The sequence below is a fragment of the Schistocerca piceifrons genome, chromosome 7, assembly GCF_021461385.2.
Source record: "Schistocerca piceifrons isolate TAMUIC-IGC-003096 chromosome 7, iqSchPice1.1, whole genome shotgun sequence".
NCBI classification, from domain to species: Eukaryota; Metazoa; Arthropoda; class Insecta; order Orthoptera; family Acrididae; genus Schistocerca; species Schistocerca piceifrons.
This window is the reverse complement of record NC_060144.1, coordinates 505,841,984-505,866,088: the sequence shown is the minus strand read 5'-3', so window position 1 is coordinate 505,866,088 and position 24,105 is coordinate 505,841,984. Positions and strand designations below refer to the sequence as shown.

Genomic DNA, 24,105 nt, shown 5'->3' with positions numbered 1-24,105 from the left:
CTGACGAAGCAACCGTTCATTGCGAAAGCTTGAATTTTGTGTGTATGTTTGTGTGTCTATCGACCTGCCAGCGCTTTCTTTTGGTAAGTCACATCATCTTTGTTTTTAGATATATTTTTCCTACGTGGAATGTTTCCCTCTATTATATTCATATCATTAAATTAATATCTTGGTGTTTGTGATTTTGTTCAGAATTACTCCTTCACCATTCACGATGAAGTACAGGGATTTAACTACAAAAATTCACAGTTTACAATTCATCTATTTGTAGCTTACTACCAAGATGCAAATACTTATAAAACACATCATGTGTCATATGTAGAAATATGGATTGCCTTCAACATGATACTGTGTGTGTGTGTGTGTGTGTGTGTGTGTGTGTGTTTCTTTCCAGCACATTTTCATCAAGTTCTTAATATGTCACTTTCCAACCCCAAAGCATATTTACTCCTTTTTGGATGGATATACTGCCCAATACACCAACAGACAACAGACAGAATTTCTTCAATGCATCCCACCATCAGGAAGATTTTGAATGGCAGTTTTTTGCTATAGCACATGGTAAAGGACCTTGTGATAAGATTGCAGGGGCTGTAAAGAGGTCAGCCACACTTTCCAGCATCAAGCGGCCCATGAAACCCATATTTTGACATCAAGACAGTTATTTCAGTGGTGCAAAGAAAATATTCCTTCATGTGTCTTTGGCTAAACATCCATTTCCCACCATGATTATGACATTGCCAAGTTGAAGCAACATTTCAAGAATATGATTCCAGGTACCAGTAAGTTTCAATGTGTAATACATAATAACATAGGTATAGTAGTAATAAAGACATTTTCTGTTTCTTTACTGAGCAGAGAAGATACAGTATTGCTATGTGGAAAGAAATGCTGTTAAGACTTACATAGATTTGCTGCCTGTACATATGACAACATATATGTATTTTGCACAGGACATAATTTAATCATAGCTAATACTTGGTTTAACTCTTTGGAGCACGGTGGTATACATAGTATACCACCTTTTGAAAATTTTCTTGGCTCTTTGCACAGTGGTTTAACTGCACGACCACCACTCTAATATGCTCACCTAGTTCTCTACTTATCAGACAGATGGCACTCACTGCCTATAAGGAATCAGTTCCCGCCAAGAATTGCATAGATTACAACTGTGAAAGCTGCGTGCTGAGTTGTGCATGGTTTTTGCGTGTGAATAGTGGTTTATAACGAATTTCTTGTTGCGCCTGTGTTTTTTCCATATCTTGGACGTCACAGCTACGGTATGAACCCATGTATACATTCATATGCACAATCTTCCGTTATTTATATACAATTTATTTTGGTGGTATATTATTTGTACCACCGTGCATGTAGCAGTATTCTATTGCATTTCGTTTCCTAGTATAAAATTCGAAATCCTCCGCTACAAAGTTTAGTTTTTAATTGTGTTGTGACTTATTTTAGCTCTTTCTCCATTTTGTTTTGCTTACGTATTCTTTACTTGGATTCAGGCTGTTGTTTGAAAATGAAAATGTCAAGAAGAGGCTTACGAGATGAAGAAATCGAACGATTATTGTGTGAAATTCCATCAGACGAGGATTCCACTGTTGACACCACAGATGACGAATCTGATTATGAAGCAAGCATTGTTGCGGAGGCTATTGTGTCGTCTGAAGGCGAAGTTTCAGAGAGCGAGGAAGAAAGTGAGTCCACTCCGCCAAAACGCGCTGCTGACACAGCGCCAACTTGGGGACAACAATTCAATGCTACCTCAGGAATGCAGTTCGACAGTGAATCAGGACCAAGTGCTTTTATTAGGGACATTGATGATCCAGAACCTATCGATATATTCGAAAAAATATTTCCAAAAGAGCTAGTTCAGCTAATCGTTTTCCAAACAAATTTATATGCGACGCAATCTGGCAAGTCTTTCACTCCAACAACTGACAATGAAATACGAACTTTCCTGGGAATCAACATTTTGATGGGTATAAAGCGTATGCCAGCATACAGAGACTACTGGTCTAGTGCCCCAGAACTTCATGATCGTTATATTGCATCTCTGATGGCAGTAAATCGGTTTGGATGGTTACTGAGGAACATTCATCTGAATGATAACACATTGCATCCAGAAAAAGGACACCCAGGTTATGACAAACTGTACAAGCTGCGACCAGTGATCAAGATACTATCTGAATCTTTTTCCAAGTGTTACCAACCCAGCAAACACCTAGCAATTGATGAGTCAATGATCAAATTCAAAGGCCGCAACAGTATGAAACAATACATGAGAGATAAACCCATAAAGCGTGGTTACAAAGTGTGGATGCTGTGTGACAAGACCTCTTACAACTTGAAATTTGATATTTACACCGGAAAAGTAGGTGACACAGTGCAAACAGGCCTTGGGGAGCATGTAGTGCTGAGTTTGTCCTCTGAACTCGTAAATAAAGGCCATTATCTTTATTTCGACAACTATTTCAATAGCTATAACTTGTTGGCTGGTTTACAGCAGAGAAACATATATGCCTGTGGGACAGTTCAACCAACAAGGAAACATTTACCCAAATTAAAAACAGACAAAGAATTAAGCAGAGGTGAATTTGACTGGAGGGTCAGCAACTGTGGCATCCTCTACTTGAAGTGGAAAGATAAGAGAGCTGTTCATCTCCTTTCAAATTTTCACAGTCCTGAAGTTACTACAGTGACTCGCCGTGAAAGAGATGGTTCACGCATAGAGCTACCTTGTCCTCAAGCAGTGATGGATTACAATGCACACATGAACAATGTCGACAAGTTCGACCAACTGAAAAAATCATATGAAATAAGCCGGAGAAGTAAAAAGTGGTGGCACCGAATATTCTTTCACCTGCTTGATGTCAGTATCGTCAACAGCTATATAATTTGGAAGGAACTAGGCGATAGAGAAAAAATGACTGCCAAAGTCTTCAGGATGAGTATCCTGCAAAGCTTAGTAACCCAGAAAACACCATTGAGGCCATCTAGACTTCATGAGAGTCAAGTCCACGTAAAGAAAAACAAGCCATATGTTTCCTCACGCCAGCGTCTCGACAATTCATCCCACCAGCCAGAGCGTACTACCGCCAGACGTTGTGCGAAATGCAGTACAAAAAAGAAGCAAGTGCGCACTTTCTGGATGTGCGCTGAATGCAAAGTGCCTTTGTGCCTTAGCAAAACAAAAAGGTGCTTTCAAGATTTTCACAAAAAGGAATAAGAAACATATTTTATTTGTAAGGTTTGTAATTTGATTTTGTATTGTAAATGACCAATTGCCAGAAATAAAATTATTTTACATTAATTATACTAATTATTACTGCTTAGAGTAGAATTTAAAGGTGAGTTACAAGCACAAACCAAGATATCTCAAAAACTTTAGGTACGGCCCTAAGTGGCATGGTGGTATATTATATATACCACCATCTAAAACCAAAATCAATACAATAAAAAATTTTAATTCATGTTTTCCTTTATTAGCAACCCCACCAGACATAGAAAATGCATGTTTTATTAAAAAATTAATTAAACATAAAATCTGTGCATCAAAGAGTTAAGAATCGTGAAAAAAGATTGTATATGTGCAAGAGACCTGGAGACACCTGAAGGATTCTGATTGACTATAAAATGGCAAGACCGAGATTTTGGAACCAGGTTTTAAATTTTAAGACATTTCCAGGGATAGATGTGGGTTCTGACCATAATTTATTGGTTATCAACTGCTGAATAAAATTGAGAAACTGCAAAAAGTAGGAATTTAAAGAGATGGGACCTGGATAAACTGAAAGAGTCAGAGCTTGTAGAGAGTTTCAGAAAGAGCATTGTTGTTGTTGTTGTTGTTGTCTTCAGTCCTGAGACTGGTTTCATGCAGCTCTCCATGCTATTCTATCCTGTGCAAGCGTCTTCATCTCCCAGTACTTACTGCAACCTACATCCTTCTGAATCTGCTTAGTGTATTCATCTGTTGGTCTCCCTCTATGATTTTTACCCTCCACGCTGCCCTCCAATGCTAAATTTGTGATCCCTTGGTGCCTCAGAACATGTCCTACCAACCGATCCCTTCTTCTGGTCAAGATGTGCCACAAACTTCTCTTCTCCCCAATGCTATTCAATACTTCCTCATTAGTTATGTGATCTACCCATCTAATCTTCAGCATTCTTCTGTAGCACCACATTTCGAAAGCTTCTATTCTCTTCTTGTCCAAACTATTTATTGTCCATGTTTCACTTCCATACACGGCGACACTCCATACAAATACTTTCAGAAACGACTTCCTGACACTTAAATCTCGATGTTAACAAAATTTTCATCTTCAGAAACGCTTTCCTTGCCATTGCCAGTCTACATTTTATATCCTCTCTACTTCGACCATCATCAGTTATTTTGCTCCCCAAATAACGAAACTCCTTTACTACTTTAAGTGTCTCATTTCCTAATCTAATTCCCTCAGCATCACCCAACTTAATTCGACTACGTTCCATTATCCTCATTTTGCTTTTGTTGATGTTCATCTTATATCTTCCTTTCAAGACACTGTCCATTCCGTTCAAATGCTCTTCCAAGTCCTTTGCTGTCTCTGACAGAATTACAATGTCACTGGCGAACCTCAACGTTTTTATTTCTTCTCCATGCAAGAGCATTAGGAAACAATTAACAAGAACAGGGGAAAGGAATACAGTAGAAGAAGAATGGGTTGCTTTGAGAGATGAAATAGTAAAGGCAGCAGAGGATCAAGTAGCTAATCAGACGAGGGCTGGTAAAAATCCTTGGGTAACACAAGAGATAATGAATTTAATCAACGAAAAGAGAAAATATAAAAATATAAAGAGAAAATATATAAATGAAGTGGGCGAAAGGGAATACAAACGTTTAAAAAATGAGATTGACTGGAAGTGCAAAATGGCTCGAGGACAGATGTAAGGATTTAGAAGCATATATCACTAGGGTAGAAACAGATACCACCTACAGGAAAATTAAAGAGACCTTTGGAGAACAGAGAACCACCTGCATGAATAACAAGAGCTCAGATGTAAAACCAAAGCAAAGAAGAGAAAGCAGAAAGGTGGAAGGAGTATATAGAGGGTCTATACAAGGGAGATGTACTAGAGGGCAATATTACAGAAATGGAAGAGGATGTAGATGAAGATGAGATGGGAGATATGATTCTGCGAGAAGAATTTGACAGAGCACTGAGACACTTAAATCAAAACAAGGCTCCGGGAACAGACAATATTCTGTTACAGCTACTGATAACCTTGGGAGCACCAACCATGACAAAACTCTTCCATCTGGTGAGCAAGACATATGAGACAGGAGAAATACACTTAGACTTCATGAACAATATAATAATTCCACTTCCAGGTGCTGCCAGATGTGAAAATTACTGAACTATCAGTTTAATAAGTCACGGTTGTAAAATAATGACAAGAATCCTTTACAGAAGAACGGAAAAACTGGTAGAAGCCGACCATGGGGAAGAACAGTTTGGATTCTGGAGAAATTTAGGAACGCACAGGGCAATACTGACCCTATGACTTCTCATACAAGATAGGTCAAGGAAAGGAAAGCCTACATTTATGGCATTTGTAGACTTAGAGAAAGCTTTTGACAATGTTGACTGGAATACTCTCTTTCAGATTCTAAACATATCAGGGATAAAATACAGGGAGCAAAAAGATATTTAACCAGATGGCAGTTATAAGAGTCGAGGTGTACGAAAGGGAAGCAGTGGTTGAGAAGGGAGTGAGACAGAGTTGTAGCCTACCCCCCATGTTATTCAATCTGTATAATGAGCAAGTAGTAGAGGGAACAAAATAAAAATTGGAAGTAGGAATTAAGGTCGAGGGAGAAGAAATAATAACTTTGAGGTTTGCTGATGACACTGTAATTCTGTCAGAGACAGCAAAGAACTTGGATAAGCAGTAGAGTGGAATGGACAGTATATTGAAGGGAGGATATAAGATGAACATCAACAAAATCAAAATGAGGATAATGGAAAGCAGTCGAATTAAATCAGGTGATGCTTAGGGAATTAGACCAGGAAATGACCACTTAAAGCAGGAGATGGGTTTTGCTACTTGGGAAGCAAAATAACTGATGACGATCGAAGCACAGAGGATATAAAATGTATACTGGCAATGGCAAGGAAAGCGTTTCTGAAGAAGAGAAATTTGTTTCCATCGAGTATAGATTTAAGTGTAAGGAAGTTGTTTCTGAAAGTATTTGTATGGAGTGTAGCCATGTATGGAAGTGAAACATGGATGATAAATAGTTTAGATAAGAAGAGAATAGAAGCTTCTGAAATGTGGTGCTACAGAAGAATGCTGAAGATTAGATGGGTAGATCATGTAACTAACGAGGAGGTACTGAACAGAATTGGGAGGAGGAGAAATTTGTAGCACAACCAGAAAAAAAAAAAGGTTGATTGGTTGGTGAGACACATTCTGAGGCATCAAGGCATCACCAACCAATTTAGTACTGGAGGGAAGTGACGGGGGTAAAAATCATAGAGAGAGTCCAAGAGATGAATATAGTAAGCAGATTCAGAAAGATGTAGATTGCAGTAGTTACTTGGAGATGAAGAGGCTTGTACAGGATACAGTAGTGTGGACAGCTGCATCAAACCAGTCTGTGGACTGAAGACCATGACCAAGACCACAAGAACAACTTGTATGATAGTCACTGGTGGGTTGCATATTACTTATAAACTTATGATGTACAGACAAGCATCTTGCATAAATGTGGATATCTCCGTAATTTGCGTTTTCTGATATACCTGTAAATTTCACACAACTTCCTAACTTTTTCAGACCTGTATCGTTCTCCACAGTCGTCATATGCCTCTGCAAATTGGTAATTCTCCATCTCTTATGCAAACCATTCGATGCACCAAACCTGAAAGAAATTTGAGGTGGTCTCACAGAAAATTTTACTTTTCTATGTTGAATTGATATGGTATTACCTATATATATATTTAGCATAAGATAGTGATGAGCGGGATACAGAAGAGAGAAGAAGTTACATATCTATTCCGAAAAACAAAAAATATACAGATGACATGATGCTGACTAGAGATGAGTCATTCATGAACTAACTGGTCCAAATGAACAGTTCATCAAGATGAACGGAATGAGCGAGGAACGAATTGTAAGGAACGGTCTTTCATAGTTCACTTCGGTCATGGCTTTCTAATTATAGTTCCCAGGAATGGGAAATGGTCAGTCTGGATCCCGCAACGGCACATCAGCCGGTCTCATTCCAGCCTCGGTCCCATTCTTGTCTGACTCGGTCTCGGTAGCGGCTTTCTACTTATAGTTCCCGGGAACGGGAAACGGTTGGACTCATTCCCGAATGGCACGTCGGCCGGTCTCGTTCCAGCCTCGGTCCCATTCCCATTTGTCTCGGTCTCGGTCTCTGTCTCGGTCGGCTGGACTCGTCCTTCTTCACGTGGCCACTTGTCGCAGTTCCACTGCCGATTACTCATAGTTAGTTCAGTATCGAGTTGTTGTTCATTTCGTTCACTTCGCACGCCCATTCTAGATCTGTTTCAAACCTGTTTTGAACTCTGAGCTTCTGTATTCTATTCAGCATCCACAACCCGTAATTAAAACATATTTTATAATTACATAAACTACATAAAAATTAAATGGTATGTGATACACACATCTTTTCAGGTAACAAAACGACGTGTCAGCTTACTTCACTATTCCGATAAACAGCACAAGAAATATTTGTAAAAAGGCAAGATTTTTTGTTATTACACATGTAAAGGACGTCGACACAGCACACACAAGCGGCCATTTTCTGTCTTTTTTTTTTTATCCAAGGTAAAAGAGCATGTTCATTGTTATGGAAGGCAGACTGACTTACAACCGAATGAAGCCTGCGCTTCATAATTGAGTGTATGGTGCCACATTTTGGAAAGAGAATATGATAACTCCTACAATATTATTTCAGAGGTACAGGGTGGCGCACGAAAAATCGGCCCAGAGTACTAGACAGCTCATTGTCACTTACCAATTGTCACCTATTGTTTCGAAGGTGTTTGCATTAGCTTATTATTACATCTATTCTGCTCGTAGCGGTCAACAAATCGTGTGTAATTGGCGAGCAGTCTGTACTCGGGGCCGGTTTTTCATGCTCCACCTTATTATTTTACTGTGATCAGCCACATAACGCTACAGTTGCCTAAACAAGATATTTTGCAGAATCATGAAAATTACAAGTGTGTGAGAATTCTGTTATGAATGAAAACTCTGTACTCCAGGGGGGAGGCAAGTGCCCCCTCTTGGTGCCCTCCATCTTCAGTCACCTATGCTACTAATTTTCAATTTTTCGTAAGAATCATATACCAAGCACAATGAACAGTGAATGAGTAAAAATGAACGGTTCCCAAAAAAGAGTGATAACCAGTGAACTAGTTCCCAAGGATGAACGACTTTGCCCATCTCTAATATTGACCATGTAAATGATTTGTAATTATGTTCAGTCACACACATTACACTATTATATACTCAAAAATTCATCTGTATGGATTAGAAGGAGTTGCGAAACAGATATGGTTTCAGTTTGTTTTTAAAATTTATTTTATTAACAAAACCACAAGATTAAACAGTCAGCATCCTCAGAAAAATTTCCTTATTAGATTCTTGACACCACTAAATGTTCAAAGAATTTCATCAGTAAATACTTCACTCCTTTCCATTTCACACTAACACTGTGTGATAGGTAATTATAAATAAAAAGTACAAAATAGCAGAAAGTCTGATGATGGCCTTTAAAGCCTAAAACTAGTTAACAGAATAAATTAATACTGTAGAACATCTGTAATTTGTGTGTCTTTCATTAATTACTATGAAGTTGTTCAACCAAGAAGTGATGGGAGAATTAGTTAACATTAGTGGTAGGTATTTTAAGCCTTTTCTCCTTTTAATACTATAATAATGAACATTACTGTTGATATCTAACTGAAATTGATTTTTGACAGCAAACCTCATTAGGGTTGTGTTGCCAGAATGAGCAATTACTGCACAATGAGGCAACTTCAAAAGTTCCGTTCCCTTCCCTTCCCTCCCCTCCCCCCCCCCCCCCCCCCCCCCCCCCCCCCCCCCCCCCCACAATAAGCATGTCCTGGGGCTATATTATTGAGGTGGTGCCTTGTATAAATTTATCGTAAGGGCATAGTTTTCAGATGTTTGCCACACTAACAAACAAGCTCCAATGACAGTCGATTCTCACTAATCTGATGACTTTATTTATTGGATGTGGGCTGGCTTGTGTGTTGGTAGCTGGTATCCTTCTGTGACAGTAACATGTTGCTTGATCCCGGTGTTTGTGTTCAGTTACAGCAGCACAGTCTACTTTAGTGATATTACAGTACCATCAGCAGCTTGTCCCTGTGACTAACTGGCTGCAGCCTCCAGGTAGCTGGATGGAGGAAGTAAATGGCAGGCCACAACATTATAAGGTTATCCTCTGTAGGTGATCAGTAGCATGTAGGAGACTCAGGTTTGACTCCTTATACTGCCAAGCACTGAACTAAGTACACTCAGCCTTGAGAACACAACTGAGGAGTGAATTGATATAAAAAGTATTACTAGCAAATACTGGAAAACGGGCAAACAACCTCAAGAGCACAAGTGTAGACCTACTTGAAGGTGACTTGTGGAGAAAGCCATCTTTAACACGAGTTTACTAATAACTTTTGCGTCTGCATTGACAGTAAACATGACTCAGAGGTAAGCTCACAACATGTTCCCAAGGTCTACTCACACAGTTATACATTACATAAAAATTTATATATAGGAGTAACAAAAACATTATTTTATGGGTAGTGTTTTGAAACGGTATAGCAATTCTAATGGCAAGAAAATAATCAATCAGAATAAAATTAACTAAGTAGTAAATGTTATATGAAACTTCTTGTAGAATGTAAATACTTTTGAATTAAAGGTGATCACTCACCAAAAAGCAGAAGCATTGACTTGTCAATAGGCATACACAAAAGGAGGCACAATTATGTGCCTCTCCTTCTACATGATGCCAGCTGCACTATGCTATTTTGCAGCAGGTAGACTGGATATGGTAGAGGTAGTGTCACATGGGGTGGGTGGTTAGAGGAAGAGGGAGGTGGGAGAGGGATTGAAGATGGGTGGCTAGCAGCTCCAAGGGGAGCAGTTGGTTTGCTGGCAAGGAATGCAGGAAGGAGGGATGTCAGGCATATGGGATAGACATGTAATGCACAATTGTGGGGGCCAGTGAAGAGCAATGCATGCTGAAGGGAACATGAATTCATAGGGGGTGACAGGACAGAGGAAAGAGAAACTAGTAGATGGAGGCTGTGGGGACAGTGGGTTACCTGGGGCAGACAGTTTCGTGTTATTTTCTAACCTCTCTGTCACCAATGAACTTGATGCCATGCAGTCATTCTTTCATCAGACCAAATACACTGGTGTCCAAAATTAAAGCAACAAACTGCTATTTCCCCATCCTGTGTCTAATTCATGATATAATCATACAAACTGTCAACCAGGTGTCCATATGATCATGTTCTGTGTGGAGGATGGCATTCCGGTGAACAGACAACCATACCAACGATGGCATCAGGGCACCTATGAAACGAGATAGTGTCTGCTTGGTAGCCCCACATCCTCAATTGCTATGTACACAAATTACAGGCGGTGCAGTATGGCACAGAGAAGATGCCTACCAGACCACTGGGGTAGTGGGCCATAGAAAGCAAGCAACCAAGACAGTCGCAAACTGATGTGGACTGATGGTTTAATGCGAATCATTCTGTTGTTTCTCGGATGTGGCAACAGTTTATAGAAACAGAAACTGTATCCTGAAGACCAGGCAGGACCGACCATGTACGACTTCAGAAGAGAGGGCTGTTAATGGCTGTAAGGACACGACAGTAACTCCTTATTACTGCACAGCAACGAGCATGCGAGCTTGCAGCAGCCACTGGATGTTTTATACTGAGGGAAAGGGTTTGCAAAAGGCTTCGGCAGAACGGCTTTTATTGTCAGAGACCTGCTTTATCTGACTGACTGACGCGTCTTCACAGAAGGGAATGTCCTGAGTGGAGTCATCACCTGGACAGTAGAACAGTGAGCCAATGTTCTTTTCACAGGTGAGTCCCGATTTAATCTGGAGAGTGATTTTTGATGGATTCGCATCTGGAGGCAACGTAGAACAGGATTTTGGGACCCAAACATTGTGAAAAGAGATCTATATCAAGGAGGATCCCTAATGTCAACACCCAGAAAGACTTTTACTTCGACCAGTCATCATTAGTTTGTTTAACTGCTGTCAGGTATCGTGACGAGATCTTGGGACCTCACCTGGAGTTATGGCGAGTTGTTGTCAGCCCAGACTTCGAACTGATGGAAAATAATGTTCGACCTCATAGAGTACGGGTGGTTGATGTTTTCTTGGAAACTGAAGACACTGCATGCATGGTGTGACCTGCTTGCTCTCCCGATCTGAATCCCATAGAGCAAGTATGGAATGCACAAGGGGAGGGCTTGCATCTCGTCAGCATCCACCAACCACTCTCCAAGACTGCGAGCAGCTCTGCAGGCAGAATGGACATTATCGCCTCAACACGAAACTGATTACATCATTCACAGCATGCCCCGTCACTGTCAGGCCTGTATTGCTACCAGAGGTGGTCACACCCCATATTGAGCACACTAATCAGTTGTCACAATGTGTGCACAAATCTGTTAAGTTGGAAAAAACTAAGAATACTTTTGTCAACTATTGCGCATTTTGCAGCTGTTTATGTTCTGTATTCTTTATGTTGTTATCATCTGTTTGCACTGTTTTGTGGAAAAATAAACACAATCTTGCAAAATTTCCGTTTATTACTTTAATTTTGGACACCAATGTAGATCATTATAAAAAGAAGCAAGGTTGGGGTTGTACGGAGGATGGCATAGGAGCATCACTTCCAGCATGAGCATTACTTGTGCTGTATGAGGTTGAACGTTGTCTTTAAGAAGCAGCATACCTTTTGTTTATGATCCCAAACATTTCATCTTCAGTGCAGGTTTGACTGTTATCTGTCAGGCCCACAAGTAATCATATGCATATAGAGCACCTTTTTATTTTAAGGGGAAACAGTTGCTTTGAATTTCTTTCTTATACACACAGTTGATTCAGGGTGTTTCCACTGTACATCTGTGCTCAGGCTCAAAATGGTTTGTCAAAGTTTCATAACGGGTTAAAAACCTGTCCAAAAATGTAACAACTTCACTACCGAAGTGATTTTTGAGCCTGGTGTAGATGTCAACACTCTTTTCTTTGAGAGGAATGGTCAGTACCGTAGGAGCCCACCTTGCACAAGTCTTATAGTAGTCCAATTTGTTTTCACCAACATGTTATTGAAATTTTCAGCAAATTTTTTAGTTCCAAGTAGTCAGTCTTCTCAGATAAGTGAATCAATATCATTCTGAAATGCCAATATTGATATTGCTACTCCTCACCACCAGCAGGGCTTTTCACACATGCTTTTGCAGTTAATTTTAAGCTTTTTCCAACCACATTTGAAACTTGTCTCATTCATGCAATTACTACCATACTGTTTCTTCGTCACAGAGAATATTTTTGCCAGTTGTACACAGATCACACAATGCTCATCTTCATCTTCAAAAGTATTTTCTCTGAATGGACACACATCACAGGATCTTAGATGTTATGTTTACATATAAATTAATAAAAAAAATGACACACACTCTTCACATGGTTGCCAACTAACACATACGAAAATTTCCATTCCCCGCATTAGGTGTTGCCTTCACTATATATCTTTGTCCATCTAATTATTCAACAACTTCCATAAAGAACCACTTGAAACTTTCGTCTCTGTTGTGTATTGCTCTCTTCCCATCAACTTCACCTTCGAGTTGTAGTCTGTTAGTTAATTGCACACTTCACAAAAATGGCAGATTAGAATTACTTTAGCCGTCATTTACAGCAAGTGTATGAAAGAAAATCCAAATGCTTTAAACATTCACAGATCACTGCCTGAAGACAGGTTTTTAAATACTGTCAACCCACATTGCACGTGCCAAAGATCATCTAAAATCCACTTAGCACACTGGCTTTTTCATCTGATTACCCAAAAATGTGTAATTTCCATAAGAACCATACTTTTAGATGTATGAAGACTGCATTATGGGCTGGATATCTTTGAGTCCTAGTTATGTGCTGCAGGCAATGGTTGTAGAGGTGTTAGCTAAATGAACTACAGCCAACTGTGCATAAAAATGTCATTTCCTATTACTTCTCTAAAATCAAAATGTAGTAGTTCCTCAAGCCATTATTTCAGTTTAAGACACTTGTACACATTTGTTTACAGGATAAGCAGCTGTGTGCGATATAATGAAAGAGTCTGCCTTTCTAACATCACAAATGAGAACCAAAACATGATATCTTCGGGTTTTTACTGTCTGTTAAGTAACAATAAGAAGAAAGGAAAAAAATCAACCTACAGTTTCATATGCAACAAAGAATGGATGGCAAAATTAATAAAGCTGCCCTTCCCCCCACCATAATAATTCTTCAATTGAGGTACAAAATACAAAAGAGCAGTCTATGCACAGGTTACAGAAAAACTTGAAACAGTGGTTACGAAATAGCTCATAGTATTATTACTTCAGACAGTAATTTTTAAATACTTTTTATCTACAAGTTGCTTGTATTTTGACTCCTCTGAACAAAAGTTTCAGTAACATAAACTAGTTGCACAAATAACTTAATTGTTCCTTATTTTACTTAAATTTTATGTCTAACTTGACAGAAATAAAATATAAATGCACAATAAGTGTGAGCAGCACAATAATGATTCAAATTGATCCTTCAAATCCATTATACATTACACCAAAGAGGCAAATGTAGTACGTATTCAAGTATATTCACGAAAAATTCTGTTTAACATGCAATAACAGCATGGAAGGCTGAAGTACACACATTTATCACATATAAGAAAGTTATGCAGTATTTTTGTAAGGGGAGGGGTGTTAAGCAAACTTATCTTTGTGTGCCAGACAGAAAAACTTATTGGACATACTTGTTCTTACCAAATGAAAGATCAAGATTTTTCTAACAGGGTGTACAAGTATTATGTACATCTGTACGTACATCTGTTTGTTTCAAATCACAAAATACTGCAATTTTGGAAAATGTAACAAAATATTGTGAAAGCTGTTTTCAGTCATGAATCTCTTCATATAAGTTAAAATTCTCTCAAGACAGAATATGTGGAAAAATAAAAAGTCACAACAATGCACCTTCTCTGTTATTTTAATAAAAATTTATTTGTGAAATGTATCCATACAAGATTCTATACATTATTCTGTGAATGATATCAGCTCTCTCGAAAGTCATATTTAAAGCACAGAAGTCTCTGTTTCATAATTGCACTCTTGCATTACTAAAAAATAAAACTATTTTTTCAAGATAATTTTTCCTTCATCCACCAAAGGTGGCAGTAGAATTGTTTGGTATCAAATTACCAGTATTAAAGCAGCCTGACAAAAATTCATCACTGATAAAACAAATCGGGTTACAGTAATTACACAGATTTCAAAGTGTCAGTTCATTTATGTAACCACTTCAAAAAATATTTCTGGTCAATACTATTCAGTGATAAATGGGCTGCAGCACTGTCATGATCATGTGGAATATGTCATAATTCAACACTATTTGTAAAAGTATATAGAGCCTCTTTCCACGACCCTGAAGAAACCATTGTATAAAACAGCAGTCATCTATTTAACAAATTTTCAAAATCGTGCACGGATGTAGACTGCAGATGCATCATGTGAACCATATCCAAGCCTTTTCGCGTGCTTGAAAAGTTCATTGGTTGATGCAGTCAGCGGCAGCGGTTGCTCCAACTGGTCACCCATGATTAGAGAAAGTTTTAGGTCCTTCTGCATATGTTCCAGAGGTAAATGCGTAGGGAAAGAACCATCTATAATGGCTGAAAATGAAAGTTATTTAAGAAATCAGTAACTGGCTCACTTCACCTATTCACACAAATGCAATAACTATACAGAAACAGGTCTCTTACACATCAGCCTTCAACAAGTTACTACAATGTTAAGACACGAACAGTAAAAATCTTAGACTTAACTTCTGTAAGAATTTTATAAAATTGCAAATGATAGTTTCCACCAACACAAAGCATACACAATAAATACTACATGATGTTCATACAATGCAGTCCCTCAATTAGTAAGTAGAGTGATCTCTTATTCGAAAACATTATTTCTGATAAAGTTCATGTATAACATCTGACTCTTATTTCAGATGTCTTCAAATCCAAACCTTGTTTTTTTTTTGTGTGTTTGGGAAATATGTATACACAAACTCCATCACTTATCTCTGGGTAAAGCAAATTTTTCAGACCAGTGATTTCTTTAGTACACTTTCACTGGCCCCATACCCAGTGTAATGTTAACACATTATGAACTAATTCACAAATTGTTATGAACAACCCAGCTTTCTTTCTCACTGCACCTTTTTGCACCAATTTTATGTATAATACAGGCCTGTAGTGGATAAACTTATGAAAATGATAATATCCATTTCTGACTTGTTCACTCTGGGGGCAATTTGCAGTGTACGGTAACTGAAGAAAACTTCACAAGCCAAGATCGCTAAAAAAGCGTTTTATTGGATGACCGATTTTGACAGAGCTACACTGTCATCATTGGATCTCATGCTTTTGAATTTTTACAACATATTATCGATCAGTGTTAGAAGTTGGTTCACATTTTTCTTCATTTACTCTGCTGATATTACTAAAAAGAAATCACAAGACGTGGCTATATAATGAAAACTATAACATTACTTTTTATTTGTTGCAACCGATTGCTGAATCTGCCTTTGCCTGATAACTTTTGTTGCATATCTGAGGCTTCATTTCCAAGAAACAGTGACATCTATGAAGAAAGTGAATTATGCATATTTTGGTATAAAAGTGAGATCAAAAGCATTTACAGATCCTCTTGAGAAGACTAGCTTTGATTCTCGTGAGGACTTTCAAGACACTGCAAGAGCCTGGGATATTCACAAAAGCCAAATTGAAATCTACAGTCAGAGACTTACATCTCAGGATTTATCATAATCATTAGACTCCAAGTTAAGAGGAAAAAAGTATTGACAATGGAACTACTCCTTTGTGGCACAGAGAGAGAGAGATCATTTGCATAACTATTTGTAGAGCTTCCCATGCTACTGAGAGAATGCTATAAGAATTTCTATTCTCACACAACTGAAGCACAATGATTATTGATAAATCATTATTTCCATATTTTCTGGACAAAAGCAATGTTAACAAAATATCTAAAACTTTTATGTGAATGTGACAGCTCTGACAGAAGCAAGGACTGGATTAAAAAATGCATGACTGCAAAAATGTAGTTCAGCAATGTTCAGTTGTTCTAAAGGAAGTTCTCACACAGTCACTTCAGATTAAGGTAGGGGGTTAATGAAACAATATCAGATGGCTTGTCTAAAGAAAGTAGGTGTTTTAAATGGATTTGTGAAAACTTTGTGCATTATCAGAAGCAAAGCTGAAACTAGGAATTTTTGTTGATCCAGACATGAAGAATATTTTTAGTGATGAAGTACTTGTAAGCAAAGCAGTAACAGATCAGCATCATACACCAACAGTGTTTGACGAGGTAGTCCAGAAACATTTTAGAAAGTTTAAGGACATGCCCGACCCCCATGAATGTCCAATTGGAAGTATTTTGCGAAAATACCCTGTAAATGAAGACCAAGAAAGTTTTTTTTTTATAATTTTTTATTCCTTCAATAACTCAAAAACTATGGCTTTGTGCAAAAAAGGCTCCCAGTAGTAAATTAAACTACAGTAAATTTCCTATTAAAAGAGACCCTATTCATTCTTCCTTTTAAGACCAATACTTCTTATGTTGCAGGTGATGGAAAAATCACATATGATTAAAAAATATGTGTGTTAATGGTACAAAATTACCATTTACTGTTAAATAAATTGGGTTAAGAACAATTAGGAGGATAAGTCAATTATTATCTGCAATTTAGTGAATTACTGTTTATTTTGGTAGTACTGTCATCTTACGTTGACGAGGCATGCTTTGTTTATTTGCTGTTACATCCTTGCAATTTTCAAGCTACTAGGTTAGTTTCTTTATCGCTGTCCTGTTGTTAATCATGGCTGCTCTGCTGTCTATTTGCACCAAAGAAGAGCAACATTCAGTGATCCATTTTTGTGGTTGGAAGGCGTATCAGGGGTCAAAATTCATCGAAGACTTTTGGTACAGTACAGGAATAGTGTTTTGTCACAATGGAATGTCTACGAATGGATTGAAAAATTCCGAAATGGTCACACAAGTGTTACGCACGATGAAGGAGCCAGACGACCGTTTACTGCCACAAATGAAGAAACCACTGAGCGTTCACATGATATGATTCTCTTAGACAGACGATTAACTATTGACGAAGTGGCACATCGTCTGCAAATTAGTTGTGGTTCTGCCTACAAAATCATCCACAACAGACTTGGGTTTCATAAAGTTTGTGCAAGATGGATCCCCAAACAACTCACGCAGTTGCATAAACAAACACGTTTAGACATCTGCAAAAACATTTGCAACCCTATGGTAATGAAGGGGACAACTTATTAGGCAGGAGCATTACTGGTGACGAAACATGTATCCATCATTACGAGCTGGAGAGTAAACAGCAGAGTATGGAATGGAAACATCCAAATTCGGCGTGCAAGAAAAAGTTCACAACCCAACCGTCCGCAGGAAAAGTGATGCTTACAGTTTTTTGGGATGCACAAAGTTCAGTAATGGAACATTATCGGGAAAGGCGCACAACAATAAACAGTGTACATTACAGTGAGATGCTTAGTGCCAGGCTAAAGCCTGCAATTCAAAGCAAATGTTGAGGATTGCTGTCAAAAGGTATGGTGTTGTTGCACGACAATGCCTGACTGCATACTGCTGCCCAAATGCTGAAATGCTACAGAAACTAAAATTTGAAGTACTGGATCATCCTCCATGATCTTGCCCCTTCTGACTATCACTTGTTTGGTCCACTCAAACAGGCATTAAGGGGCCATTGATTTGCCTCAGACGAAGCAGTGAAAGAAGCGGTGCATTCCTGGCTCGCAGCTCAACCGAGAACCTTTTTTTATGAGAGCGTCAGGAAGCTTGTACAACGATGGACTAAGTGCGTTGAAACGCAAAGAGACTATGTCAAAAACTGACGTTCTTGTAAGTTTCCTATTTGATTACAATAAAATTTTATAACTACTTTGCAGATAATAATTGACTTACCCTCGTATTAAATGCTAGTATCACATCTAAGTGCAGTAGGACCATATTAATCCTAGCAATAGCAACAAATTTTCCACAGTGCACATTACAAAAGGTGAGTACTTTATATCCCCCTTAAAAAATCATTAACTGTTGATGGCTTATATAAACAACAGCTTTAAAGAGGTACTGATTTGTAAGTATAGTCAAGAAGGTGAAAACATCTTTTAGAACACTCTTAGCAGTATCTACACTTTTTTATAATGTGTATTACCCAGCTATAGGTACTTTATGACCACAGCAAAAAATTTAAAAACTGCAAATTTTGTCCTAGTCTGTTTACATTTACTTAAGACATACACTCTAAAGAAAAACTGATTTGGAAGTAAGGTCCTGAACCTGAAAATATTGCGTATAACATTCATTGTGGAAAGTGACTTCATTAATAAGACTTAAATTTTGGGTTTAAGTTTAACTGAAAAAATTAAAACATTTACAAAATCTGATAGATGAATTCATCAAAAACATTTGTTTCTCAAAATTTTGAAACATAAAATAACTGATTAAACTACAATATTTTGTATGGGGAGGAATAGCACAAGGTAAGGTAGGTCACTCTATTGCAGTCTTGCACTTTCCTCCTCCATAGGTTTGCAAACCAAAGAGCAAGCAGGCAATTCCCCACACTATCTACACCACTACATCACAAGAAGCAACTAAAAAGCTTAATTCACCACCAAGTGACTACAACAAAGTAACACGGCCTTACAATATGCTGTCAACGGCAGAGATAGCAGCAAAGTGCCACATTTACCAATTCTTTCCACCAACACTACAAAGGTCACTGAAAATATCGCAACTACATATTGTACACTTCTCAGCCATGGTTTATAGGAAAGCATTTTATATAAAAGCTCATGTAACAACTGCAAAGAACTACGCATTTAATAAACTGAAAACAATAGCACTATATAAAAATGAGCTCAGTGGAGTTATTTTGTCTACTTCCATAACAGAATTGGACAGGAAACACTGGTGAGGCATATGCTGTCTACAAAATGAAAAGAGAGCAGTGTTTGTTGCAGGGAAGTTGCTCTTCCTAGAGGAATGCTGCATCTGCTGTAATGGATGACTAAGGATCAATTTGCCCTCTAGCAGTGTAGAACAGTGGGCAGAGATCTTGTCCTCATCTTTTCTTCTGTCAGTATTATTAGTAATCTTATTTGTATTTCATTAGCAAATCTTATATGTATTTCATGTAGTTTTAATGCAGTCCCCCAAATGTGTCTGCACATTGCATCACCATTGATTTGTAAGACCTGCACAGGGCTGGTATAACTTTGTGGAACACCTTGTAGTCACTTCTTGTGATGTAGTGGTGTAGGTAGAGTCGGTAATCACTGTAGGAAGTGAGAGTAGGCTCTTCATTTAACAGTACACAGTACTTTCATACCATTAAAACACTATTTTTAATAATCTGTGATTTTTGTCATCCCCTGTAACACGAAATGTGTTAGTCCTAGTAAAACATGAATAGCACCTTATTTGTAGAAAATATAATGTTGTTTAATTTTGCACTGGGAAACATTTTTGCTAGAAGCCACAGTTCTCAAGTTATCCAAGGAAACATAATAAACAATATAAACAATCCTTCCTTCCTTCCTTCCTTCCTCCCCCCCCCTCGCACACGTGTGTGTGTGTGTGTGTGTGTGTGTGTGTGTGTGGGGGGGGGGGGGGGGGGGGGGGGGGGAATTGTCCACAGGTCTTTTTTACTGTCACCACCTTTATTTGTCCATTTCCCATGTCTGCACCATTTTCTTTTTAATTTCACATTTACCTCCAATGATTATCTGTTTTTCCACACAGCATTTACCCACATTTTTTCTCTCACCTTATAACTACATTCCATTGGTATTAATTTTTTGCTTTATCCATCAGTTCAGAGAAGCATACCTATTCATAGTTGTAACAAAGTCTCTTGCCTCTTTCCTGAAATGTTGCCTAACACATGAAATCTCACCTCCCACCCCTCACCTCCAGGTGCTGGTGCTGATGCTACTGTCGCAAGTAACCCCTTCCGCAGATGTCACCCCTCCTTCCAACAACAACCTCCCAGTTCTCTGGTTCATCTGAGGCCCATCCCCCCATAAAACTAGCACTATAAGAACAAATTCCCATGACACAGGCATCCCTGAACTACCTTAGCCTCTCTGTAAGACACTCTTATTATGTTTTCCTAACTGCCCACAATACAACTTCCAAACTGAAAATCTTTGTCATCAACAACTGGAAAAGCACTCCACATACCGTTTCCAAGAGTTATCTAACTTCCTGTTATCCTACTCCTGTCTTTCATTACCACAGCACAACAGGACTATCCTGCTATAATAAACCTCCCATCAACCCCCCACAACACACAGACTTTCTCTTGCCACCTCTTCCATACACCAAAACCACCAAAGCTCCCTCACAACACACAAAACCCAGAATTGAAACAAACATATAACACTGTTGTCACTATACCCACAAAGTGTTTTTACCAGTTAACTTTGACTATGGACACTGTCCACAAGTCTAACAATAATTTCAATCTCCTTTTGAGCCTGTTGACATGAACTAGACTGTGAGTTGCTACCCTTAATCCTTCCATTATTTGTATTCCATGCAAGAATTTCCAGCATATTTCATAAAATTTTTATTTATTGTGCTGTACGATCTGCATATAAAAATTGTACATCTGCACATTATTTATCAAAGCCCAAGTTGGCTGTGTTTGTATCATCATTGCTATTCCAACACCACCACCAGGAAAGACTTGTCTTTTGCTTTTTCATTAATAAACTGCAACAGCTAAGGACTATTTATTCCCTGTAATTACTATTCTTTATGTTCAACCAAATGTATTAATCGCTATTTTCATTAACTACAATCCCTTTCAAAGTACAAGATTTTTTCCTTGGGTACATAGCATGTTGTTCTATGTATTACACACTTGGAAAGGTATCAGGTTGTCATGAGACAGCTTCTAGGTACCTCACAATATACGATACTGTATATCATACTGTGTGATGTATAGGTGTTGTATGATGATGACCTGATGTGTAACACACCAATCATCAATTTGCAAACCAGAGGATGAAGCCTTTCGTGTTTTGAAATGATTGCACTTAATAAAACATAATAAATACAGCTATTCTGACATTAATAACCCCAAGAACAACAACAGTAACAAAAACAAGGAATAAATCTGTACTTGAGAAGTATAAGTATTGCAGATCTAATTCCCTCAGTTTTGACTTTAGATTATATCTGTATTACTACTGCTTCATTTGCCGAAGAATGGTGACAGCCCTGCTCCAGTCCATTGCTGATTTAGACAATGTTAGATGGATATGCGCCCTTTTACCACTGTCTAAATCAGTTAACAGGAGAAGCGGGACTACCATCATTGTTGCACAAATGAAGCAGTGATACTACAGACAGGATCGTAAGTCAAAAGTGAGGAAACTGGACTTCACTCTCCATTATATCTCATGCACAGAAATAGTTTTTATTTTCCGTCAATAAGATTTTTAGCACCTGTCATCTCCATCTCTTCTATCACTATGAAACAACAAGATTAAAAGTTACAAGATTGTCACTCCAATTTTCAATTCACATAATTTTCAGAAACATGTATTCTGATATCACATTTAACAACCCATCTTCTTTCTATGACACAACTGGTTGATATCAATGCAAAAAATCACAAACAAGTCCTAACATTGTAGTACAATTGGTAATCCTGCAATGTCGAAATTAGAAGCACAAACTAAAACCTATTAATTTTTGTCCATCCACTATACAGTATATATCCTACCAACAGATATCACTTTAATCTTAGATACTAACTAATGCGATTCTGGTGCTTCATACAATTGCCTTTCATTCTGTGGCAATCTGCATTTCTTTATGTTATACATTTTACGTGTTGTCCTCTGCTCCTCCAGACTACTTCTGTTCATGATTATGAGCACAATCTACACCCAAAGTTTCTCTACCTATTTGTACTGAGTTATCCTCTGAGAGAATTTTCTTTGCCATTTGAAAAGTAAAGAGGATACTAAAAGCCAATACATAATTCTATAGTTTTTATTATTTTTAATATGTTCTCTGAGAATGTTAACAAAAAAATTATAACTTGTCTAATTATATATGATGGTGTAAAAAATCTAATTTGTAGAAAAATATTTCCTTTTGTTGCTATGAAAATGAGGTCATGATAAAAAGATACAAATGAGAGAAGTATTAATTTTTTAATATAAAATTTGTTTTAATTACCTCGACCCTTGTCAACTAGGGTTGGACACGCCAAGGAAGTAAGTTCTAATACTTCAAGCACATCTTTCTGCTGGAGCCCGGCCCGATCAGCAAGAGCCATGCCTTCAGCTAAGCCAGCCAATGTTACACCGGTCATCAGCTGAAGAACAAGATTCATCTTCGAAGCATTTCCAACTTCACCTGAATAAAAACACGCAACATAATTATTGCATGCAGTTTTAGTTCCCCTATGACTTTGCATTAACGTAAAGGACTTCTTCTTCTTGTTAAGTCTCAACTTACACATGCCATTCAAAAATAACTTTATTATGGAGTGGACCACATGCTGCTATTGTTCGCAGTATTACGTGGAAGTTTAAGAGCACATTTAAACTACAGAATATCTATAATGGTGACAGGCTGATACAACTTAATTGGTAGAAAATATGGAACTGTGCCTCTGACCAGGGACATAGTGAAATTAGTTGTATTATGTGGACATTTCGGTTACCACTGGCACTTTTATAGTGAAATATTATTAATGATTTCCTCTGAAATGCAGAATATTGGTTGTTGTGACTGACTGGTATGAATTACTTGTGTTTGTGGATGCGAATTTTTTCATTTTCTGCTACTGCAGCTTCACCCATCCCTGCCCGCTACCCCAAAATGGTAGCTACATGGTTTTCCAACCCCCATTCCCCAAATGCCTTTCCAGATAGTAAATGTCAAAAATGGTTGTGTGTGTGTGTGTGTGTGTGTGTGTGTGTGTGTGTGTTATTGTGTCTATCAACGTACCAACGCTTTCCTTTGGTAAGTTACAGGATGTTTGTTTTTAGATATATTTTTCCCACGTGGAATGTTTCCCTCTATTATATATAAAAAAACAAAGATGATGTAACTTACCAAATGAAAGCATTGGTATGTTGATAGACACACACACACACACACACACACACACACACACACACACACACACACACACATACACACATCCATCCGCACATACACAGTCACAAGCAGACATATTAAAAGGCAAAGGGTTTGGGCAGAGATGTCAGTAGAGGGGGAAGTACAGAGGCAAAGATGTTGTTGAAAGACAGGTGAGGTATGAGCGGTGGCAACTTGAAATTAGCAGAGGTTGAGGCCTGGCGGATAACGAGAAGAGAGGATATACTGAAGGGCAAGTTCCCATCTCCGGAGTTCTGACACGTTGGTGTTAGTGGGAAGTATCCAGATAACCCGGACGGTGTAACACTGTGCCAAGATGTGCTGGCCGTGCACCAAGGCATGTTTAGCCACAGGGTGATCCTCATTACCAACAAACACTGTCTGCCTGTGTCCATTCATGTGAATGGCCAGTTTGTTGCTGGTCATTCCCACATAGAAAGCTTCACAGTGTAGGCAGGTCAGTTGGTAAATCACGTGGGTGCTTTCACACGTGGCTCTGCCTTTGATCGTGTACAC

At 38.3% G+C, this 24,105-nt stretch overlaps 2 protein-coding genes across 2 annotated transcripts in view; one reads left to right on the top strand and one right to left on the bottom strand.

Moving 5' to 3' along the window:
* Nucleotides 1-1,531: 1,531 nt before the first annotated feature.
* On the top strand, nt 1,532-3,235 carry LOC124709048 (piggyBac transposable element-derived protein 4-like). The gene has a single exon (XM_047240695.1). The coding sequence runs from the start codon at nt 1,532-1,534 to the stop codon at nt 3,233-3,235; it is 1,704 nt and encodes a 567-aa protein (XP_047096651.1).
* Nucleotides 3,236-14,319: 11,084 nt separating this feature from the next.
* The window catches only part of LOC124804757 (putative oxidoreductase GLYR1 homolog), a 280,342-nt gene continuing 270,556 nt past the window's right edge, over nt 14,320-24,105 (bottom strand). The window contains exons 11-12 of the mRNA XM_047265065.1: nt 22,660-22,839; nt 14,320-15,008 (exon numbers count right to left, since the gene is read on the bottom strand). Of these exons, the coding sequence (XP_047121021.1) occupies nt 14,809-15,008; nt 22,660-22,839 (380 nt within the window). The 3' untranslated portion in view covers nt 14,320-14,808. The remainder of the gene's footprint in view (nt 15,009-22,659; nt 22,840-24,105) is intronic.